The 18,696-nt window shown below is 55.7% G+C and overlaps 1 protein-coding gene across 6 annotated transcripts in view; it reads right to left on the minus strand.

Moving 5' to 3' along the window:
• The window catches only part of TOM1L2 (target of myb1 like 2 membrane trafficking protein), a 97,267-nt gene that overhangs the window by 44,760 nt on the left and 33,811 nt on the right, over nt 1-18,696 (minus strand). For all 6 annotated transcript variants that reach the window (XM_037807941.1, XM_037807940.1, XM_037807939.1 and 3 more), the window contains exon 2: nt 2,497-2,581. In XM_037807941.1, the coding sequence (XP_037663869.1) occupies nt 2,497-2,581 (85 nt within the window). The remainder of the gene's footprint in view (nt 1-2,496; nt 2,582-18,696) is intronic.

An 18,696-nucleotide genomic window follows, 5' to 3' on the forward strand; every position in this document is an offset into this window, starting at 1 on the left:
TGAAACAGAGCTGGGGAGGGAGGCCCGGCTCAGGCCTGAGCCACGGAGGCCACGACAGGCCGGCTGCTGCGCGGTGACTCAGTGCCAGTCTCTAAACGACCCCTGGCTTCAGCCCCAAGAGGGGACAGGAGGGGCCACACGGAGGCGGGCCGCCTTAAGGGGGCTCCAACCGGGGAGTGTGACACAGAAAGAAGGCTGCCCCCACCGACCTCAGCCGCCTGTGCAGCCTCGGTCCACGCACGCCCTCTCTCAAATGGCACACCCCCGCCATCTCCCTGTTCACCTCGGAATGCTCACGCCCCTCAGCCCACTGGCCCGAGCCGGGCCACCCTGGGCCACCTGGGACTGGCTAGGGAAATTGCCATCACCTGTGAAGTGGCCATCGCCCAGCCCTCACCCACCCCACCTCCTTCCCTCCTGCGTGCCCCACAGCCCGGGGGGACACGAGGTCTAATGAGAGGGCCCCGCCAGCCCCTGCCCCCAGATGCATCAGGAGGAATCCTCAGGAGCAGGTACCCTGGTGCCCCTGCCACCCCGAGGGGAAAAAAAACCCAAACAAACAGCACAGATTGTTCTCTTTGGCCCAAAGTGGGACTCTCGGAGCTGCCACCTGTTGACCCGACCCAGCGCTGTTTTCGGCCCCCCAGGCCTTCTTCCCCTGTGAGGGGCGAGGAGAGCAGCCCCTTCGGGTCTCTGTGCTGAGCAATAAGGGATCACCTGTCGAGGGTCTCTGTCGGGCCCTGACCCCGCTCCCCCGTCCCCTCCCATGCCAGCTGCCGCGCCCCGGCGGGTCCATCTCGGCTCCCAGAGCCTGCCCCGCGGGGGGCTTGATGACCGCTGGCCGAGTGCCCAGTAACGAGGGAGAGGGCTGCTGAGTGGCCGTGAGGGAGAAGGAGCCTGAAGGAAGATGGCCTGAGCACGGCTGCGGCAGAGGAACGCGGCCCAGTGACAGCTTGTGAATCACGCCCGCGTGCCAGATGCCAAGTCACCCACATGCAGAGAGTGAGGACATCGTCTCCCAGTGAGGGTCCAGAACGTCTCTCTGCAGTGCAGGCCCTCGCCCCCCACTCCAGCAGCTTGCCGGCAGCCCCCCGAGTTAATAGTCAACATGCCTAGCTCCCAGCCCCCAGCCCCTGCTCCTCGGTGTCTCCTCTCTCTCTCGCTGTGCTTGTTCAGGCCCCAAACCCGGGTGTTGTCCTCGACTCTTCTCTTACACCCACACCAGAAAACTCTGGTGGCTCCCTCCTCCCTGCTCCACCACCGTCTCCCACTCGGATGCGGCCAGACCCTCCTAACCGCGGCCCGGCTTCCGCCCTGGCAGCCCTGGCCAGGCAATCCTGAACCCCGCGGCCGGGACCTACATAAAGTGAAAGCTCAGAGCCCCCAGCGGACGCCCCTCGCCCAGAGGAAAAGCCAGCGTCCTTTTGGTGCCTCGACTCCCTGTGGCACCTGTGCCCTCCCGTCACCCTCTCCCCTCGCCTGCCGGGACAGCCCCTCCGTCCCAGTGTCCCCGCACACCCCTCGCCCGTGTCCTCCGAGCCTCTGCCCGGGCCCCCGCGGGGCGGCTGTCCTCCAGATCGCTCTCGGCCTCCTCGCTCCCCTGCTCCCTCCCGGCCTCGCTCCTCTCCACAGCCTGGTCACCACCTGACCCGACCGCGTGTTCTCATCGTCTCGTCCACGCCTGCCCCTCTAGACGGTGAGCCACCTGAGGGCGGGGAGCGCGTCTGTCCCGGGACTGTGTCCTCCCATGTACAACGGGGCACGGCACAGGGTCGTCACGCAATAAATGCCTCTGGGCGGGAGAGGGCAGGACCCAGGCAGGTGGGGGCCCGGACTCGGCTCGAGCCGCCCAACCCACAGCGTTCTCAGCGCACTGTGCTGGACATGGCTCAAGAGGATGCCAAGTTGTGAGGGTGTTGGACAGAGGGCTAAATACTGACCAACTGGAAGAAGTGCGAAGTGTGAACAGAGTGTAGATATCGTGTAGAAAAAGTGAATACAGTAAAGGAAAATAAAAATAGATAAAAACTCAAAAACAGATTGCGCCATGCAGGAATGCAAGGTGGGAAGACGGGCAGCCCGTGGTGAGTCAGCACACCCCGCGTCAGCCCCTCCCCGCCGTGTCTGCCCATGCCCTGGACCCCCCTGTGGACACTGTGGGGCTCCCCCCAACTCCTGGGGAGGGGAGGCAGAGCCGGGAGGAGAGGGGAGGGCCGAGGGCCAGGCAGCACAGCCCACTGCCCACCAGGGCCGAGCAACCAGCGACTTCATTTTCACTTGCAATTAAAAGCTGGTTTATTAAAAGAGGTCATTACTGCTCTGCTTCCAGAACTGCCACTGGGGAAGGGGTGGCGGGAGTGGAAGGGAAAAGGAAAGATAATGAAGAGTGCCAGTCGATTAAATGCCAAAGCGAATATACGAAAACCAAAACAAAAAATAAAGTGCCCACGCCCTTGAGGCCGAGGGGCTGGGGTGGGGGGCGGGAGACTCACTCACCCTTCCTCCGTCTCGTTGATGATGTCGCAGATCTCCATGTTGAGCGCCCAGTCCTCGCTAGGCAGGGAGCCGTCGGTGGCCTTTTCTGTGGAATCAGAGAGAAAGCCAGGTCACATTTCCCCTGGCAGGGCACGGGAAGAGCCCAGAACCACCACGTTCTCCTGCCAAGGAGATGGCTGGAGCCAGGGAAGCTGTTCTGGGGGTGATGCTTTTGCGAGAGAACACCCAGACGGTGGCTGGGCCGAGGCCAACGGCGCGGCACTGCCACACATTCGCCCAACCCCAGAAGGAAACGCTTTCACGGGCCTGAGCAGGAAAGTCGGCCCAGAACCACCTGGGTGTGCAGCCGGACGCCACCACCTACAAGCTGTGTGACCTTGGGCACACTACAGGCCTCTCTGTGCCTTGGCTTTATTTGCAAAGTAGTGAAAATAACAGTTCCTACTCACAGGTTTGTTACAAGGATTAAGTGAGATGATAGATGTAAAGCACTTAGAGCCTGGCACACAGTGCTATAAAAGTATTTGCTCTTACAAGTGTTAAAAATCAATGTCAGAAGTTAAAAATGCATCCCACAGGTAGACAGACGGATAGGTAGGTAGACGGACAGAGAGAGAGACAATGGTACAGCAAAGGTGGCAAAATGTTAAAATTGGTGGATCTGGGTGTGTGGGGCCATGAGAGTATGACGGAGTTCTCTGGGATGGGTATTATCTGTGCAACTGTCCCGTGAGTTTGAAAGTATTTCAAAACAGTAAGTTTAAAAAAAACACATCCTAGGTGAGGGGGAGAGGGTGGGGCCATCTATTTAGCCTCTACCTGGTGTGATGTTAGGGCTTCATGTACGTTATTTCACTTAATCCACAAACGACCCCCTAAGATAGGCTTATCCCACCCCCACTTTGAAAAGAGGGAGGTGGGGGCCCAGAGGGCTTGGGTGACTCGGCCAGGAGCACAGGACTAAACTGGTGGCCTCAACCTGTGACCTCAGCTCCGTGTGGCGGTGAAGCACGGCTCTGCACGGCTCTGCACGCCACTGCCCTGCATCCCGGCCAGACCTGAGTCTGGGCCTGAAGTTGGTATCCTAGGGGAATTCTGAACCTGCCCCAGCTGTCAGGAGAGGGTACCACCACCACATTTTAACAAAAGCTCAATACAACCCACACTTCCGCTGCTGCTCCAACAGCGAAACAGAAGATGTCTGTACAGGCTGGAAGAGTCTTTGTTTTATTGGATGCAGCTAGGGAAAGGTGACACTTGTTTTTTACATAATGTAGTGGAACTCACACATCCAAATAAAAGCTGTACGTACAAGCAATGACAACGGACTCCAGAAGTATAGCTATTTCTTACAACATTTGTGCAAGAGTCTTTGATCTGCATTTTAAAAAACCCTCATTGTTTTAATCATGTCTTTTTTTTTTTTACCACAAAGGCCCTATCCCCAACCTTTTCACTGTCCCTCTGCATGGCAGAGAGTTCCCTGGGACTTGGGGAGTCTTGGCAGAGTCCCGAGACGGTGCCGGCCGGCTGGCCCAGGGGCAGGACTTGCCTTCACCTGCCGGAGAGAGGTTACATGTGCCGGAGGGAGGAAAGGGATGAGACGCCGCCTCAGAGGCTGAGGGCACACAGGCCTCGAGACCCCCGTGCCACCCCTGCCCATGGAAGGCATCCCAAAGGAGCGGATCATTTCACCAGGCGACGAAGCCAGTAAGTAGCACCCCTGGGCCCACCCAGGGAGGGCAGCCAGGGTGGTGAGCGCAGGGCTGGGAAGGGTCAGGGTGGAGCTAGGCACCCAGGAAATGCCGCAAAGCCCCCGTCGGTTTTGCCTAAAGAGGAGGAAGGTCCACGGGGTGCCAGGTGCCGATCTCGGTCTCCCCCAAAGGGCAGAGGGCACACAACGTGCTCCTGTTTCCCGGGCAGGGCAGGCAGCTGGATGGTACGGTCCCCGACACAGCCCGTGGTGCCCCCTGCCACGCTCAGCCGTCTTGGAACACCCTCGCCATCGAGGCTTCCACTCCCGGAAGGGGTCACCCACCCCCGGCCACATCTGCAGCCGTGAGTTCAGCAGCCTCTGGAGCGAGCAGGCCTCGTGCGGAGCTGCTCTGTGGCCGCCGGGCTGGGGTCCCTTCCGGGCCTGCAGGGTGATGGCTGCTGCCAGTCATCCTGTGCGGCCGACCCCTGCCCAGAACAGGCCGTGGCACCACCCTCCCGGGGAAGGAAGGACCACGCGTGCACTCTGCTGGGTCCACGGGGACAGTGCCCGGGAGGCCTGACAGAGGACATACTAAATAAATCGATGGAATCTCATTTCCCAGTCCGGGTTAGCAGCAGAATCCATTAACCTTATATTCACCCTCCCCTTCCTCTAATAATATGGGAAGGGGCTCACAGGCAGCATAACATCGTAACTTATCCGCAGGGTCACTGCTTTCTAGCCAATTACCGGGATTCTGAATTTCCAGCTAAAAGAGAGACACTCATTTTGATTATAAAGAACCAACCCGAAGAAAACGCTTCTTCCTTTTCATCTGCTAAAATTGCCACACAAACACAACTGTGGGTTTTTGGCTCTGCCGGACGGATGAGGGAAGCCAGGCTGACAAAGGAGCTCAAATCGGTTCCTGGTTTCCTGTTTTCGTGAAAGAATTCCCAGCAAACGGGGACAGTCAGATCCCACTGCCCTGGAACGGGGGCCGCTCATGTGGGCCCCCTCCCCGGGTCCTGTCCCCAGGCTGGAAAAAAGCAACGTTCAAACTCGTTTCTTTTGTCACGTAAGTCGTCAAACCCTAAAATAAATCCTGGTGCGACGGCGGAAACAGACACACACCGCGCTCCAGGCAGAGCAGGGCAGGTGCCCACCCGGCAGCTCCAAACGCCGGGACTCCTGGCTGCAAGCGCCGGCCTGTGACGGGCAGGGCTGGGCAGCCAGGGACGGACGGGGCCGGCCAGGCGGCCTTCCTGGAGAGCCCCTGCTCCCGGGGCAGTCAGGCCCAGCTCCCGTTAAACTGCCAGGGCTCTGAAGGGCAGCGTGTCCTCCTGGAGCTGTCGGCCCGGCGTCTTCTCCACTCTGAAAAGGCTGCCTCCCTCCTGGCACTCAGGCCTGAGCCGGGAGACCCTGGAGCCTTGACCCTGACCGCAGGGCCCGGGGTTCTGCCTGCCACCCCTCCGGTGCAGCCGGAAATGCCAGGAGGGGCCTCGCCACCCCCGGTTGGCTCCTGGGCTGCCGTGCTCTGCACTTGGCCGTTGAACACAGCGCCTTCGGGAGCGGTGGCCTCGGCAGAGACAGAGGCTGCTGTCAGCACTGTGTGTCCCGCAGCATCCTTTTTGGTGGGAGTGGAGAAGTAGTGACCACATCATCTAGCCCTGAAAGCTCAGGGGTGTGGGCAGCAGCCCCGAGGTGCCCACACAAGGGAACGGCCTCAGGGTGCCCTGAGACAGGTGTGGAGGAAAGAAGCCAAAGGGGCTTCGATGGGCAGGCAGCTGCGAACGACGTTCTGCACTCCTGGATGTCAGCGGGGCAGGCTGGCAGCTCTAGTTAGCGGGAAAGGAAAACCACTCCCGACATCCCACACAGAACCATCACGGCCTGGTGCTTCGGGTCCTCACGTGCCACCTTCCAAGGGGAGGCAAGAGGATGGGGTCCCGTCCTCGTCCCACTCCCTGGCTGTCCCTTTCTGTGACGACCACCCCCACTCCACTGCTTGGACAATGGGGGGGAGGGGCCCGAACAGCTGCCTCAGGAGGCTCCTTCCCCGTCAGCGAGGCACTGCGGGGGCACAGGGTCCCCTCGGCATCTACTCAGCACCAACAAGGGCCTAAGAACGGCCACGCCTGCCCAGGACCAGGGGTCAGTCTATGGGGAGGTGGACGGGCAGGTGGTCATGGTCAGGCCTGGGGGCTTCCACAGAGGACCCCCCCACACTCCGGGCACCAACACCTGGGCTCTGGAGCCCGGGGGCCGTGGTGGGTGGCACCCACTGCAGTGGCAGGAACAGCATACCTTTATTTCTTAATCTAATATTCTAATTACAGAAGTCATAGGTTTACAGAAAAATCATGTAAAAATTAGAGCGTTCCCATATAACCCCCCTTCTGCATTATTAACACTCTGCATTAGTGTGGTACCTTCGTCACAACTTGACCAAAACGGGGATGTGAAATGAAATGAAATAAGCTTCAGTGGCTGAGAGATTCCAAAAGGAGCCGAGAGGTCACTCTGGTGGGCACTCTTACGCACACTTTAGACAACCCTTTTTAGGTTATAATGACTTGGAATAGCTAGCAGTAAATTCCTGAAACTATCAAACTACAGCCCAGAACCCATGAATCTTGTAGATGATTGTATAAAAATGCAGCTTATGAGGGGTGACAGTGTGATTGGGAAAGCCATAAGGACCACACTCCCCTTTGTCCAGCGTATGGATGGATGAGTAGAAAAATGGGGGCAAAAAAAAAAAAAGCACCCAGTGATCTTTTTTACTTTAATTGTTCCTTTTCACTCTAATTTTTATTCTTATTTTTTGTGTGTGTGGTAATGAAAATGTTCAAAAAATTAATTCTGGTGATGAACGTACAATTATACGGTGGTACTGTGAACCACTGATTGTACGCTTTGTATGACTGAATGGTAAGTGAATGTAACTCGATAAAATTGAATTATTAAAAAAAAAAGACTATAATTGTGCTATTAACTGCAGCCCATCGCACGCAATAGGGGTCACAGTCCTACAGTCCTACGTTGTGTCTTTTAATTTTTATTCTAGTAACATACATATGACCTAAAATTTCCCATTTTACTCCTCTTCACAAATATATTTCAGTGCTGTTAATTACATTCGCAATGTTGTGTTACCATCACCACCATCCATTACCCAAAGTTTGCCATCACCCCAAAATGAAATTCCGTAGAAATTAAGCATCAGCTCCCCATTCCCCACCCCCCACCCCATCCCTGGTAACCTATAGTCTAGATTCCAACTCTGTGAATTTGCTTATTCTAATTATTTCATCACATCGGTGAGATCATTCAATATCTGTCCCTTTGCATCTGGCTTCTTTCACTCAGCGTGAGGTCTCCAGGGCTCACCCGTCGTCGCGTGGGCCAGGACTTCACTCCTCGGTGAGCTGACAGTGCTCCGTCACACGTCAACACCGCAGCTGTGCATCCGTTCACCGCCGACGGACACCGGGGCTGCGCCCACCCCTCGCCACTGTCAACAAGGCCGCTATGAACACCGGCGTGCAGGTGCCTGCTCGGGTTCCCAGTTTCAATTCCTTAGGATACAGACCGAGTAGTGGGACTGCTGGGTCACACGGCAGTTCTGAACCTAGCTCTCTGAGGGACCGCCAGCCCGTCCCCCACGGCGGATGGCACGCCTTTCTAAGCAGAGCACGCAGATGGCGAGGCCACCCGGGAATAACCCGCCAAGCCCCTCTGTCTCCCGCGCCTCCAGCTCTCGAGAGCACCGGGGAGGGGTCTGCAACCCCGGCCACACGCTGCAGAACCCAGGAGGCATTTAAAGGACACAAATGCCTGGTCCCCCTGCCCCATCCCATTTCACTCGACTCCGGGGCTTGCGGCCCAGGTGAGAGCCCCCAGGTGAGCCTGACGTGCACCTGGTTGGAGCCTCTCACCGGGAGGAAGCAGCTTGGCACAGGATTTGCGATGCACATGTGGGGCTGTCCCCAGGTGCGGACACTGGGGCACAGGAGGCCCTGGCCTCGGCCTGGCTTTGCCCCCGAAAACCCTGAGCTCTGGGACCAGCTCCTTCACTTAGAGAAGGAAACAGGCCCAGGTGCCCCCAAGGGCAGCCTCGCTGCAGCCCCCGCCCTGCTCTGATCGCCTGTTGGTCTGCCCATCCTTTTACAAAACCCAACCTTCCCCTGGGAGAGCTGACAGAGCTGAAGTGTGTCCGTGGGGTGGTAGGGGCAGGGGCCACATCAGGTCCCCAGGGCGTTAGCAGCCATGTGCCTTGGCTCCTCCTTGAGGAGATTCCCACAGACCTCTCTGTCCTCTTCTCGTGGCTGGGCACACGCCGGCACCCCGTCTGCCCCTGCATCCTCCTCACAGGCCAGCACTCCATCTTCCCCTAAGTCCTCCCCTGTGGCCGGGCACACACTGGCACCCCGTCTTCTCCTGCATCCTCCTCTGCAGCTGGGTGCAGGCCAGCACCCTGTCTTCCCCTGCATCCTCCCCTGCGGCCGGGCGCACACCAGCACCCTGTCCGTGGGCCCTCTCGTCTGCCCTTCTCTCGGGAGCTGCGTTTGCTACCACCCCAAGCGATGCCCCTTGGGAGCTCCAGCACCTGATGACCTGAGCACTCCTCGTTTTACTCCATGAGCCACGGGTACCCTCTTGGCCCCCGGTCTGTACCTGACGCTGCCCAGGCCCGGGCCCGCAGAAGCAGACAGACGCTGGTCAGGTGGCGGCAGCCCTGGCAGGCAGGCCGAGGGCGACCTGGAGAGGGGACGGCAGGCCCCAGCTGTTCCTGCAGCCCCCTCTGGACCCGCAGGCAGGAGAGGGGAGAGCACGGCAGGGCTGTGGCAATGACCCCGTGACCCCAGGGCAGCAGCGGGACCCTGGCGGCCTCTCCCGCACCGGCAGGAGGAGCGGAAAGCAGGCCCGTAGCTCCGCCGGCTCTGGGTCAGGCCGCAGCCCCGCGCTCCTCTCCCTCAGCACCGGCCCCTTCCCTCCTGGCCCCGGTCAGCAGTGCCACCTACAGGCAAACGGCGTCACCAGCCGGGCCCACGGGTCAGCGCCCTCCGAGCCGTGGGTGAGCCCAGCCTTTTCGGGTTCGGGGTTTCTGAGCCGGAGAACGCCATGCTCAGAAGCCACAAAGGGCCCCCCTTCCAGAAGGGAGCCCCCAAATTCAGCTGGGCCCCTGCAGGGTGAAGGAGGCAGGCCCTGTTTCCTGAAGGACACAAATGTTGAGCCCCCCAGTAGGAAGATGCTCCACGCGTCACTTAAGGCAGGTGTCCGATCAGAGCCGTGTCTCCGGGCCTCTGGGATCCCCCCGTAAAGCCACCAGCGACCCACGGCCTCACGTCTCCAAGGAGGAACAGTTACTCCTTTCACAGCCAGGGGAGGAGGAGAGAGAGAAAACCAAGCACCACATCCCGTGAGGGCCAGGGTCCTCACATACCGCACCTCATTTCCTCCTTCCCTCACCCTGCCAGGCAGGAGAGCCCATTCTAGAAGCTCAAGAAAATAAAGAAAATAAAATGCAGTGAACGGCACCACAGTGCAGGGCTACGAGGTGGCAGCACGCCAGCCACAGGGCCCAGATCTTCCTGGCAGATGTGGCCTTGGACCCCAACTCACCCCCAAACCGAGCGCAGAGAAAAAGGCCCCTGACCCCACGTCCCGCCCAGTGTGTGGGGGGAGGCCCCTGACCCCCAGGCCGTGCCCACGGGGAGGCCGCTGACCTCTGGACGCTGGCGTCTAGAGCAGGGGACGCAGCCTGCTCCTGGTTTTGAAGGGTCAAGGCCCTGAGGTAAGCAGGGTATAGAGAGCTAGGGGAGCCACACGTTACATTGGCTGCTGGATCCGTGTTTATATATTGGCTGCTGGATCCATGTTTTCCTTTGTGCTTTTTCTTTTAACAAACTTTAAATTGTGGAATAATTTTAGATTTACTGGAAAGCTACAAAGATGGTACAGAGTCCCCGTGCGCCCAGTTTCCTAGCGATGACGTCTTACGCAACCACAGCACATTTGTCAAAACTAAGTTAACAGTGGTTCAGAACTATTAGCCCAACGCCAGACTCCCTTCAGATTTCTCCAGTGTTTCCTCTAACGTCCTTTTCCCATCCAGGATCCAGTCCAGCATTCCACGCTGCCTTTCGTTTCCTTGTTTTTCAATCTTCTGTTTTCTTTAAAGACCGACAAACTCTCAAAATCACTCTTATCCTCGCATCTGGAGAGCCCGTTCTAAACGGCAGCTCTGGAGAAGCTGCCCCTCCACACCCCAGGCCAATTAGGGCCCCGCATCCTCCCACTCCGCCAACAAAGGAGCCCTTCAGGCAGCCAAACAACAGAGAAAACAGACGCTTGTTAGCCATGCAGGCCTGAGGGTGCTGATCCAAATTCTTTTTTAACCGGAATTCCCCTGAGGGGGATCCACAGATCTAAAATGCATTCGGGGTGTGCTGGTTTGATGTATTCCCTTCTTTGTCGTTAACGGAATATTTTAGGTGTGGAGTAAAGGAGCAAGTGAGAGAGGAGCTGGGGGGAGAGGCGAAGGGGTGGGTGGAAACTGACAGCCGGGGGAGGAGGGGCCGCAGCGGGAGCCGGGAGCTGGGTGCCAGCGGGCGGCCCAGAAGGCCTGGCGGGGAGCTGGGGGCAGGCTGGGGAGATAAAAGGTCCCCTGGGGCTCGGTGTTCGGGTTAGAGCTGCTGCATTAGAGCAGCAGGAGTCTGCGGGCCGGTCATCACGTGCGCTCTTTTCCCTCTTCTGGAAGCAGCTGCTGTGCTGCCAGTGCCTTCTCCCCAAACTGCCCGCCTGCCCCCCAGCCGCCACCAGCACCTGCGTGGGAATGCCATGGGGCAGCCCTGCAAGTGCCACCGTGCGGCTGGGGTCAGCGCCCACCCTCGTTCCGCTGCCCCGGGTTGTGGAGACACTTCTGGGGAGACAGAATCTGCTAGGCCACCCAGACGTCGCAGCTCAATTCAAAACCTTGAACCAAGAGGCCTGTCCCTGCCGGCACGGTGCTGCCCCAGAGGGTGAGCGAGGCCAGCACAGGAGGGAGCTGCGCTGGACAGGAGGGTGGGGGTCCGGTCTGCTGCGGGGGCTACCGCATCTGAGTTGGGCCCTGAAACGGAAGCGGGAGGGCCTGGAGGAGGAGGGGAGCACCCGGGCAGCGAGAAGGGTGCGAAGGCGAGGGGCCAGGGCCGCGGTGGGTCACGGGAGCCCTTCCCTCTTCTAAGGGGACTTCCCACAGGAGGCGGCGGCTGGGTTTTCATCTTAACAGTAGTGATAAGAATGTCTGCGTTCCAAACAGATCCCTCTGGTGACAGCACAGGCCGTCCTGGGGCGGAGGGCAGGAAGCCAGGGGAGGCCAGCAGGAGGCCGGTGGGGAAGGCCGGGTTCTGAGCCCTGTGGGCCCGGGCTCAAGCACGGCCCCCATGACCCAGGACACGTTTCCTTACCTCTCGGAACTTACGCTGGTCCTGCGAAAATGGCAGAACACTCATCCCCACCTCCCAGGGCCAGCGGGAGGTTAGTGAGCTGATGGGCACAGAGGCCTGAGCCCGGAGCCCGGCGGGAGTGTGGAGGACGCAGCTCTGCATCGTGGGGGCCTCGGGGAGATGCAGCCCCCCCGTCCCCGAGAGAGCAAATTCCAGGGCGGAGGAAAGGGGGTGGAGGCACGAGGCGACCGTCTGCATGGGGGCAGCGGGGCCACGGCAGGATGGATCCCCGCGAGTGAGGCTACCAAGGAAGGTCTCCTTTTCTGCCTCAAAGAGAAATTACACACCCCCCGCCAGGAGAAAGCCGCCCAGAGACCCCCCGGCTCACACCTGCTGTGCTCCTGACAGCAGAGCTGTGGCCAACTCCCCACAAGCAGCCTCGTCCTGAACCAGGTGGAGGGGACCCTGTCCAGCCACCAGCGCGGCGTCTGCGGCACTCAGAGACGTTGGTGGGGAGCAGTGAGAAGCACCCCTGAGAGTTAACTCAAATACGAGCTGTTTTCCCATCCAGAGGCCTAACTGAGCATTGTCTGGGGAGGAATAGCAGTTAATACTGTAATCAAAAACAGATTAAAACAATGGCGTTAAACTTTTACTCTTAAACTAGTAAGTATTATTTAAAAGAATAATACCCACTGCTAGGAAGACGAGAGAAAAACCAAAACTTCACATCATTGAAAGCAGCATATCTGTAAGAACCCTTTGGAAACAATTTGGGCAGCAGACACCAAGGGGCATGCCAAGTAAACTCTTAGCACTTGTAGCCTAAAGAATATCTCAAAGACAAAAGCCACAACAACCCAGCAATTCCACTCGGGGTATATACCCAGGAGCCATGAAAACATCGGTCCACACAAAAACCTGTGCCTGTAAAACCTGTTCAAAGCAGCATTATTGTCATGGCCAAAAGGTGGAAACAACCTAAGTATCCTTCAGCTGGTGAGTGGATAAACAAAATGTGGGCTCCCCACACAAAGGGCCGTAAAAAGGAGTCCAGGCTACGACGGGACAGACCCTGAAAACTCCGTGCTACGTGAAAGAAGCCAGTCCCCAAAGACCGCATCGTGTACGGTTCCAGGCCAGTCTACAGAGACACAACGTGGATCAGTGGCTGCCTGGGGTTGAGGGGAAATGGGGAGTGACTGCTGATTGATACAGAAAGACAAAAATGCGCTAAAATTGATTGTGATGATGGTCGCACAACTCTGTGAATATACTAAAAACCATTTAACTGTACACTTTAAATGGGTGAATCGTATGGTTTGCAAATTATCTCTCAATAAAGCTTTTAAGAAAGGGAGGGAAGCTACACATAGGAACATGTTCAATGTAACATTATTTACAACTCTGAAAATATCTCAAATACAGCAACAGCTAAGTAAATTATGGTATATTGACTCAACTGAATATTAGACAGCCATTACAAGTAATCAAAAGTAATTGTAAGTATTTAACATAATGTACTCATGAGTATATTATAAGTAATTATTAAAACCATATAGCAGATGGGCTACCCAGTTGACAGGGCCAAACAACAAAAATAAACACTGCTTTTCCTGTTAACGATAGCTAGGGTGTCCCCACCCCGTTTTCTGGCTTCAACACGAGTCTAGATGACCTGAGGCTTCCTGCCAGGCCCTAAGGCCGGCAGCCCCCTGCACCCCATCAGGATAAACGGCTCCAGAGTGCATGGCTATGACATGAACCCCACACCCCAAGGTGACGACACAGACCCCAAGAGTGCTCTAGCCTCGCCTCCTCCCAGTATTTATTTTCAGCAACTGTTTGATGTGGTTTTCTATCCTCTACCTGTTACACTGTTGTGACTTGTTGGCCATTATTTGATTTTTGAATGAAAAAAAAGCTTTGTTACAGAAATTAGCATACTGTTCTTTTTAAATCTGGAGAAGAGATATTATGGTGACTGAAATATGGTCAGGTGCCAAATACAAATGTATAAAGCCTTCTCGCTGTCTTGTCATGCTGCATTCATTTTATATTTGCTGGCAACATCAAAGGTTTCTTTTCTGTTGGTGTACTCTCTTAATTTCTATCAAGGTATCATGGATTTTTAAAATTAGTAATCCATTATAAACATCTCAATGTTGGTCAATTAATTTTTGCCAGGACCATTACTGATCAAGCAAATAAATTCAACAGCCATTTGGGAAAAAAGAAAATACAAATAGCAACATTTTGCATTTTGTAATGGTGTAAAGTGAAGAAGGCAATACAAAATTATTTTTAAAAAAAAGGATGCACAGGGACAATGAACAGAAATGGGGGGTGGGGTGGGGGGGTAATCAAGGTGTTGAAGTATTTGGCTTATAAGCAAATCTTTAAAAAATTTTTTCTGTTCTTGTTATAAAAAGAAGGGGAGACATTATATTGCAAATGACTAAGGAATGAAATGGCAAACTTGAACCAAAACTAAAATCCAGTTATTTAATTCTTCCATCAAAAACAGCTAGGCCTGGGATGTGAAGCCAGTGAACACAAAACAGGCTTTTACTGAACATAAAGCCCATCCGCCCTGAGGATAAAAGCACTCTGGCCCTAATAGCTCTCAAAAGGCATGTGCATCCCGACAGCCTCCCCGCGAACTTCCCCTTGTTCCGAAGGGGGTACTGTGACTCCTTGTCCCCCACCAGGTAGGGAGCCCAGCCATGCAAGGAGGGAAGGCCCCGGGGAGACGCGGCCACAAGAGGCACGTGCCAGCTGCTTTCCAAAGCCAAGTCGGACAGGTTCTGGATCACAGGGAAGATGTTCCCCTCCAACAACAGTGAAAAACCAGAAATATCAACAGTGAGAACAAACAGAGATTACATTTTAATGTAGCCATATTTAAATACAAAGAAGAGTCCTAACACAAGTATGTATTCCTACGTGTACAATATTCAGAATTAAGAGACTTCTCACACCAGGTTATGTACCTTAGTAACGACAGTGTGACTTGAAACAGTGGTTCTAACTGGGTCACCTTGAATAATACCAAACAACGCTTGCCAAGGGAAACATGCAAATCAGATGATCAAAATCCAGCCGGGAATAGGCATTTTCCTAGCTTTGTGGAATTTTTATTGTAGAAAAGGAAACATAATATCTAGCTTCCACACTGAAAAAAGAGCATGATGATTGTTCATTCTTCAACTGGGTGGAGCCTGAAGGGAGGCCCAGACGCTGCTGTGTGCCAGCTGTCTGGACAGGCCGACCGCGCGGGGGTGGACAGCGGCACCCAGCACCCCGGGGTGGCACACAGCCGAGGTCGGGGGTCACCTCCCTCTGCCGGCGGCCGGAGCACCCCTTCCAGATCAAATCCCCACCCTCCACACTGCCCAAGAGAACACAGGGTTCCAGCGACCATCAGGCCTCGTAAGAAGGGCCACGGGACACACGTGGAAATCTTTTAGTTGGATGATTACATATTTTATGATGTTAAGGATCATGGTTAATTTTTTTAGATGTGATAATGGAGTGGGGGTTTTACTTTTAAAAAGATCTTTTTATCTTTTACAAACACATACCGGGGTATTTATGGATGAAATTACATGATGTCTGAGACTTGCAAAATAACTCAGGATAGGAGAAGGTGGGAGGTCAAAATGAAACAAAACTGGCCACAAGCCGATAATTACTGAAGCTCCCTGATAAATACACGGTGGTGGTTGTAATAGCCTTTCTTTAGTGTGTTTGACATTTTCCATAATAAAAAGAAAAAAATTCAACACGAAAAAGCATAAAACCATTCATAATTCTGACCCAGCAGTATACTCCCAAGGAAATAAATAAGGGGGAGGGGGACAGCTGACTCTGCAAAGATGCATAGTTGAGAAAACCTAGGAAGCTCCAACAAATGAGAGGCTGGTTAAGCAACTAGGGCATATCAATAAGGCAAAACTGCTACGTGGCTTTTAAAAATGATAAATACCCCGGCCTGGTCGCGAAGTGGAAATCGGCCTAGGAATGCTAAGCGGGAAACAGCCAGCATGACGTGCTCGGCGCATACTGATCAGCGCCCGGCGGAGCGCGCGCTCCCGGGGGAAGGGGTCGGGGCGCCTGCGGAGGGCGCCCGCCTTCCCCGCAGCCCCGGCCCCGCGCCCCGCCTGCGCCCGCACCGAAGGCCCCCGCGCGTGTCGGTCAACCGAGTGGGGCACAAGCAGCGGCCTCCGGGCCCCAGGCTCCCGCTCCGAGAGCCGCGCGGGGCCGCGCAGGAAAGGCGCTCCCTGGCGCGTCCCGGAGAGCGCCGCTCCCCCTGCGGCTGCCCACGGGCGCTTCCCGCCTGGGTCCTCGCCGGGCCGCGGGGAAGATCTCCTTCTAACAGGCTCACGGCCGGCCTTCCTAATCCCAAATCCGACTGTCCCCAGATGCAGCACTGGAAAGGCCTTTCCTCGGCCACAAGGGAGGGAAAGCTCCGTGGCTGCTCGCGCGGCCGGCGCAGCGAGGAAGGGCGCGGGCGCAGCGGGCAACACGGAGGCCGCCGGTCGGGCCGCAGCTGAGCTGGGGCGCAGGGGCTCCCGGGCTCCGCCTCCCACCACCCTCTGCCTAGAGCTGCCAGGGGCAGCGGGCTCTGGGGCAGGCGGTGAGCAGTGTTGGGAAGAAATCCCCAGAAGGTCCTTTTTCAGAGCAGTGGCTCTTAACCCTGTTGGGTAAAATGATACAGGAAGAATGTATTTCCTTGGAGAGTCTGATAAGACCTTCCCAGAAAAGTGCACACATTTTCCGCCCCAGTCAATACCCCTCCCGCCCTAGGGAGCCTCGGGTGCTCTAACTGCAGCTGTGAATACCAACACTTGAAAGCCAAACAACCTGATTTCCCAATAAGCAAGGCACTGAGGCACACAGCTTGCTGGGGAGCCGGGTCCAGAGGGAGAACGCCTGCAGGAACACACAGGGCCCAGGCCTGGGCACAGGCCGCAGCAGGAGCGCCCCAGCTGAGCCGGCCGTTCCTGACCGTCAGAGACGAGACTGCCAGCAGGACTGCAAGGCTGAGGTCCTGGAGGCCATGGGCCACAGAAGCCTCTTCCTGTTGGACGGGACGCTGCCACTCTGTTCACCATGCAGTCATTCTACTGAGAGCTTCCTTAACACTCCAGAATGAGGGGTACAGAGAACTGCCAACACAGACTTTTAGTCCATTCTCCCTCCAACGAGAGCCAAAAACCTGGCCCTGGTGGTCCTAGTGAATGAGCAAATCCAGAACCCTGCTGAGATGGTAGAAGAGGGGCCGGGTGGGCGGCACACATGACTTGGAGCTGGCAGAGAGCCCCCCGTGGCATACCCACACCTGGCAGGCCCTCCCGCCACCCGGAGACTCATTCCACTCGGCACCCAAGGGTTAACATGCCCTTCCCGGCTGCCTCCTGCAAGCAGTTCATCAAGATGCCAAGAAAATGTTCCGACACAACATTTGATCGCATTGCTACCCGATTCCAGCCCTTTATTGCCTCTGCCTATGATAATGCAAAAAAAAAAGTTAATCTAAGTTTCTTCTTAACTAGCATTAAAACATATTTACAAGGTAGATACTGCCTATTTCCAAAAGGAATTAAAGGTAGTTTTTAATAATAATTTATACCTAAGGCAAACAAAATTAAAGGAATATTGGTAGACACCACATGGAATAAAAGAAGGAACTACTTTATCAGGAATCAAAAATAAGACAGTGATTGCAATTGGACACTAAATCAGGCCTGGGTTTCCCGGTAGCCTGGGCAAAAAGGGAAAGACAATGAAAACCACAGTCCTTGCTTTCTAATTAAAGGAAAAATAAGTGACATTCCATGGGGGGGGCACATTTCCTGACACTAAGTGTTGATATGAATTTACTGCAGTTAAGGACAATAAATAGCATAATATATAATGTCTCCAATAATAGTGTTAAATAAAACATGAAATGCTCTTTCTCTTACTTAGCCTGGCATTCATTCCCTTCCACAGTTCATCCCAATTACGTCTGCAGCCTCGTTTCCCACTCCCCATCCCACCCCAGCCCCACAAGGAACTACTTACTGCAACCAATCAAGACTGAGCCCCATGCCCAGGACACGCTCCCGCCTTCTCCTTGCTTACCTTACTCACCCCAATCTCTCTAAATCCTGCCTCTTCCACAAAGATTTCCCCCCCTCCCGGTCCCAGGGGGTCTCCTCCCACCACACTTTCCCTATCCCTGCACCACCACGGTGGATGGAGCACCACGGGGAGAGTCGGGCAGAGGCAGGCCTGAGCACAAACCCTGGGTCTGCTGCTTCCTGGCCTGTGACCTGGAGCAAGTTAACTCAACCTCTCTGAGCCTCGGTTTCCACATCTGCAGGATGGGAACAACATAACGCTCTCATAGGAGTTAGATGCACGTCTGTGAGATGCCCTGCACAGAGCCTGCATGAGTGGAGCCCTCGTGAGGAGAGGGTGGTGACAGCTGCTGGCAGAGAGACGGGGTCCGTGCTTCTCTCCCCGCCCCCCCCACCCGAAAAGGCGCTCCCCAAAGGCAACAGAGCGGGATGCCCCCTGGGTGCTTCACCCAAAGGAGGACCTCAGCAACGGTGTGCTTCTGGAAGTCTGGCTGTCGGGAGTTGCATCCGAGCACCTGACCCAGCAGACTCAAGCTGCACCCAGGCCCAGGCCGTGCCGGACTCTCGCCCTGCTGCCCTTGAGGGTCTCGAGTGCACTGACCTCCTGTTTCACGCGATACAGCTCCTCTCCTCCACCAGCACACAGGTCTCCAAATACCCAGGCAACCACACAGTTACAACCTGGGGTGGCCACCTTACCCAAAGATCCCATTTGAGGGGAGCTGTGGGCATTTAATTGTTATGAGTGTCCCTGACCAATGCCTTGTGAGCTAAGATGACATCCAGCAGCTCTGGAGGGCTGATCTGCTAAAACACGAGTGCTGCAAGTTTTAATGACTCCCAGGCGGCTCCTGCAGTACTTACAAGCTATGTGTCTTCCACACGCATAAAACAACCACAATTACCTTTCATGGGAGATGTTCTGGTAATTTTTAAGTAACTT

Source organism: Choloepus didactylus, chromosome 18 (assembly GCF_015220235.1).
Source record: "Choloepus didactylus isolate mChoDid1 chromosome 18, mChoDid1.pri, whole genome shotgun sequence".
NCBI classification, from domain to species: Eukaryota; Metazoa; Chordata; class Mammalia; order Pilosa; family Megalonychidae; genus Choloepus; species Choloepus didactylus.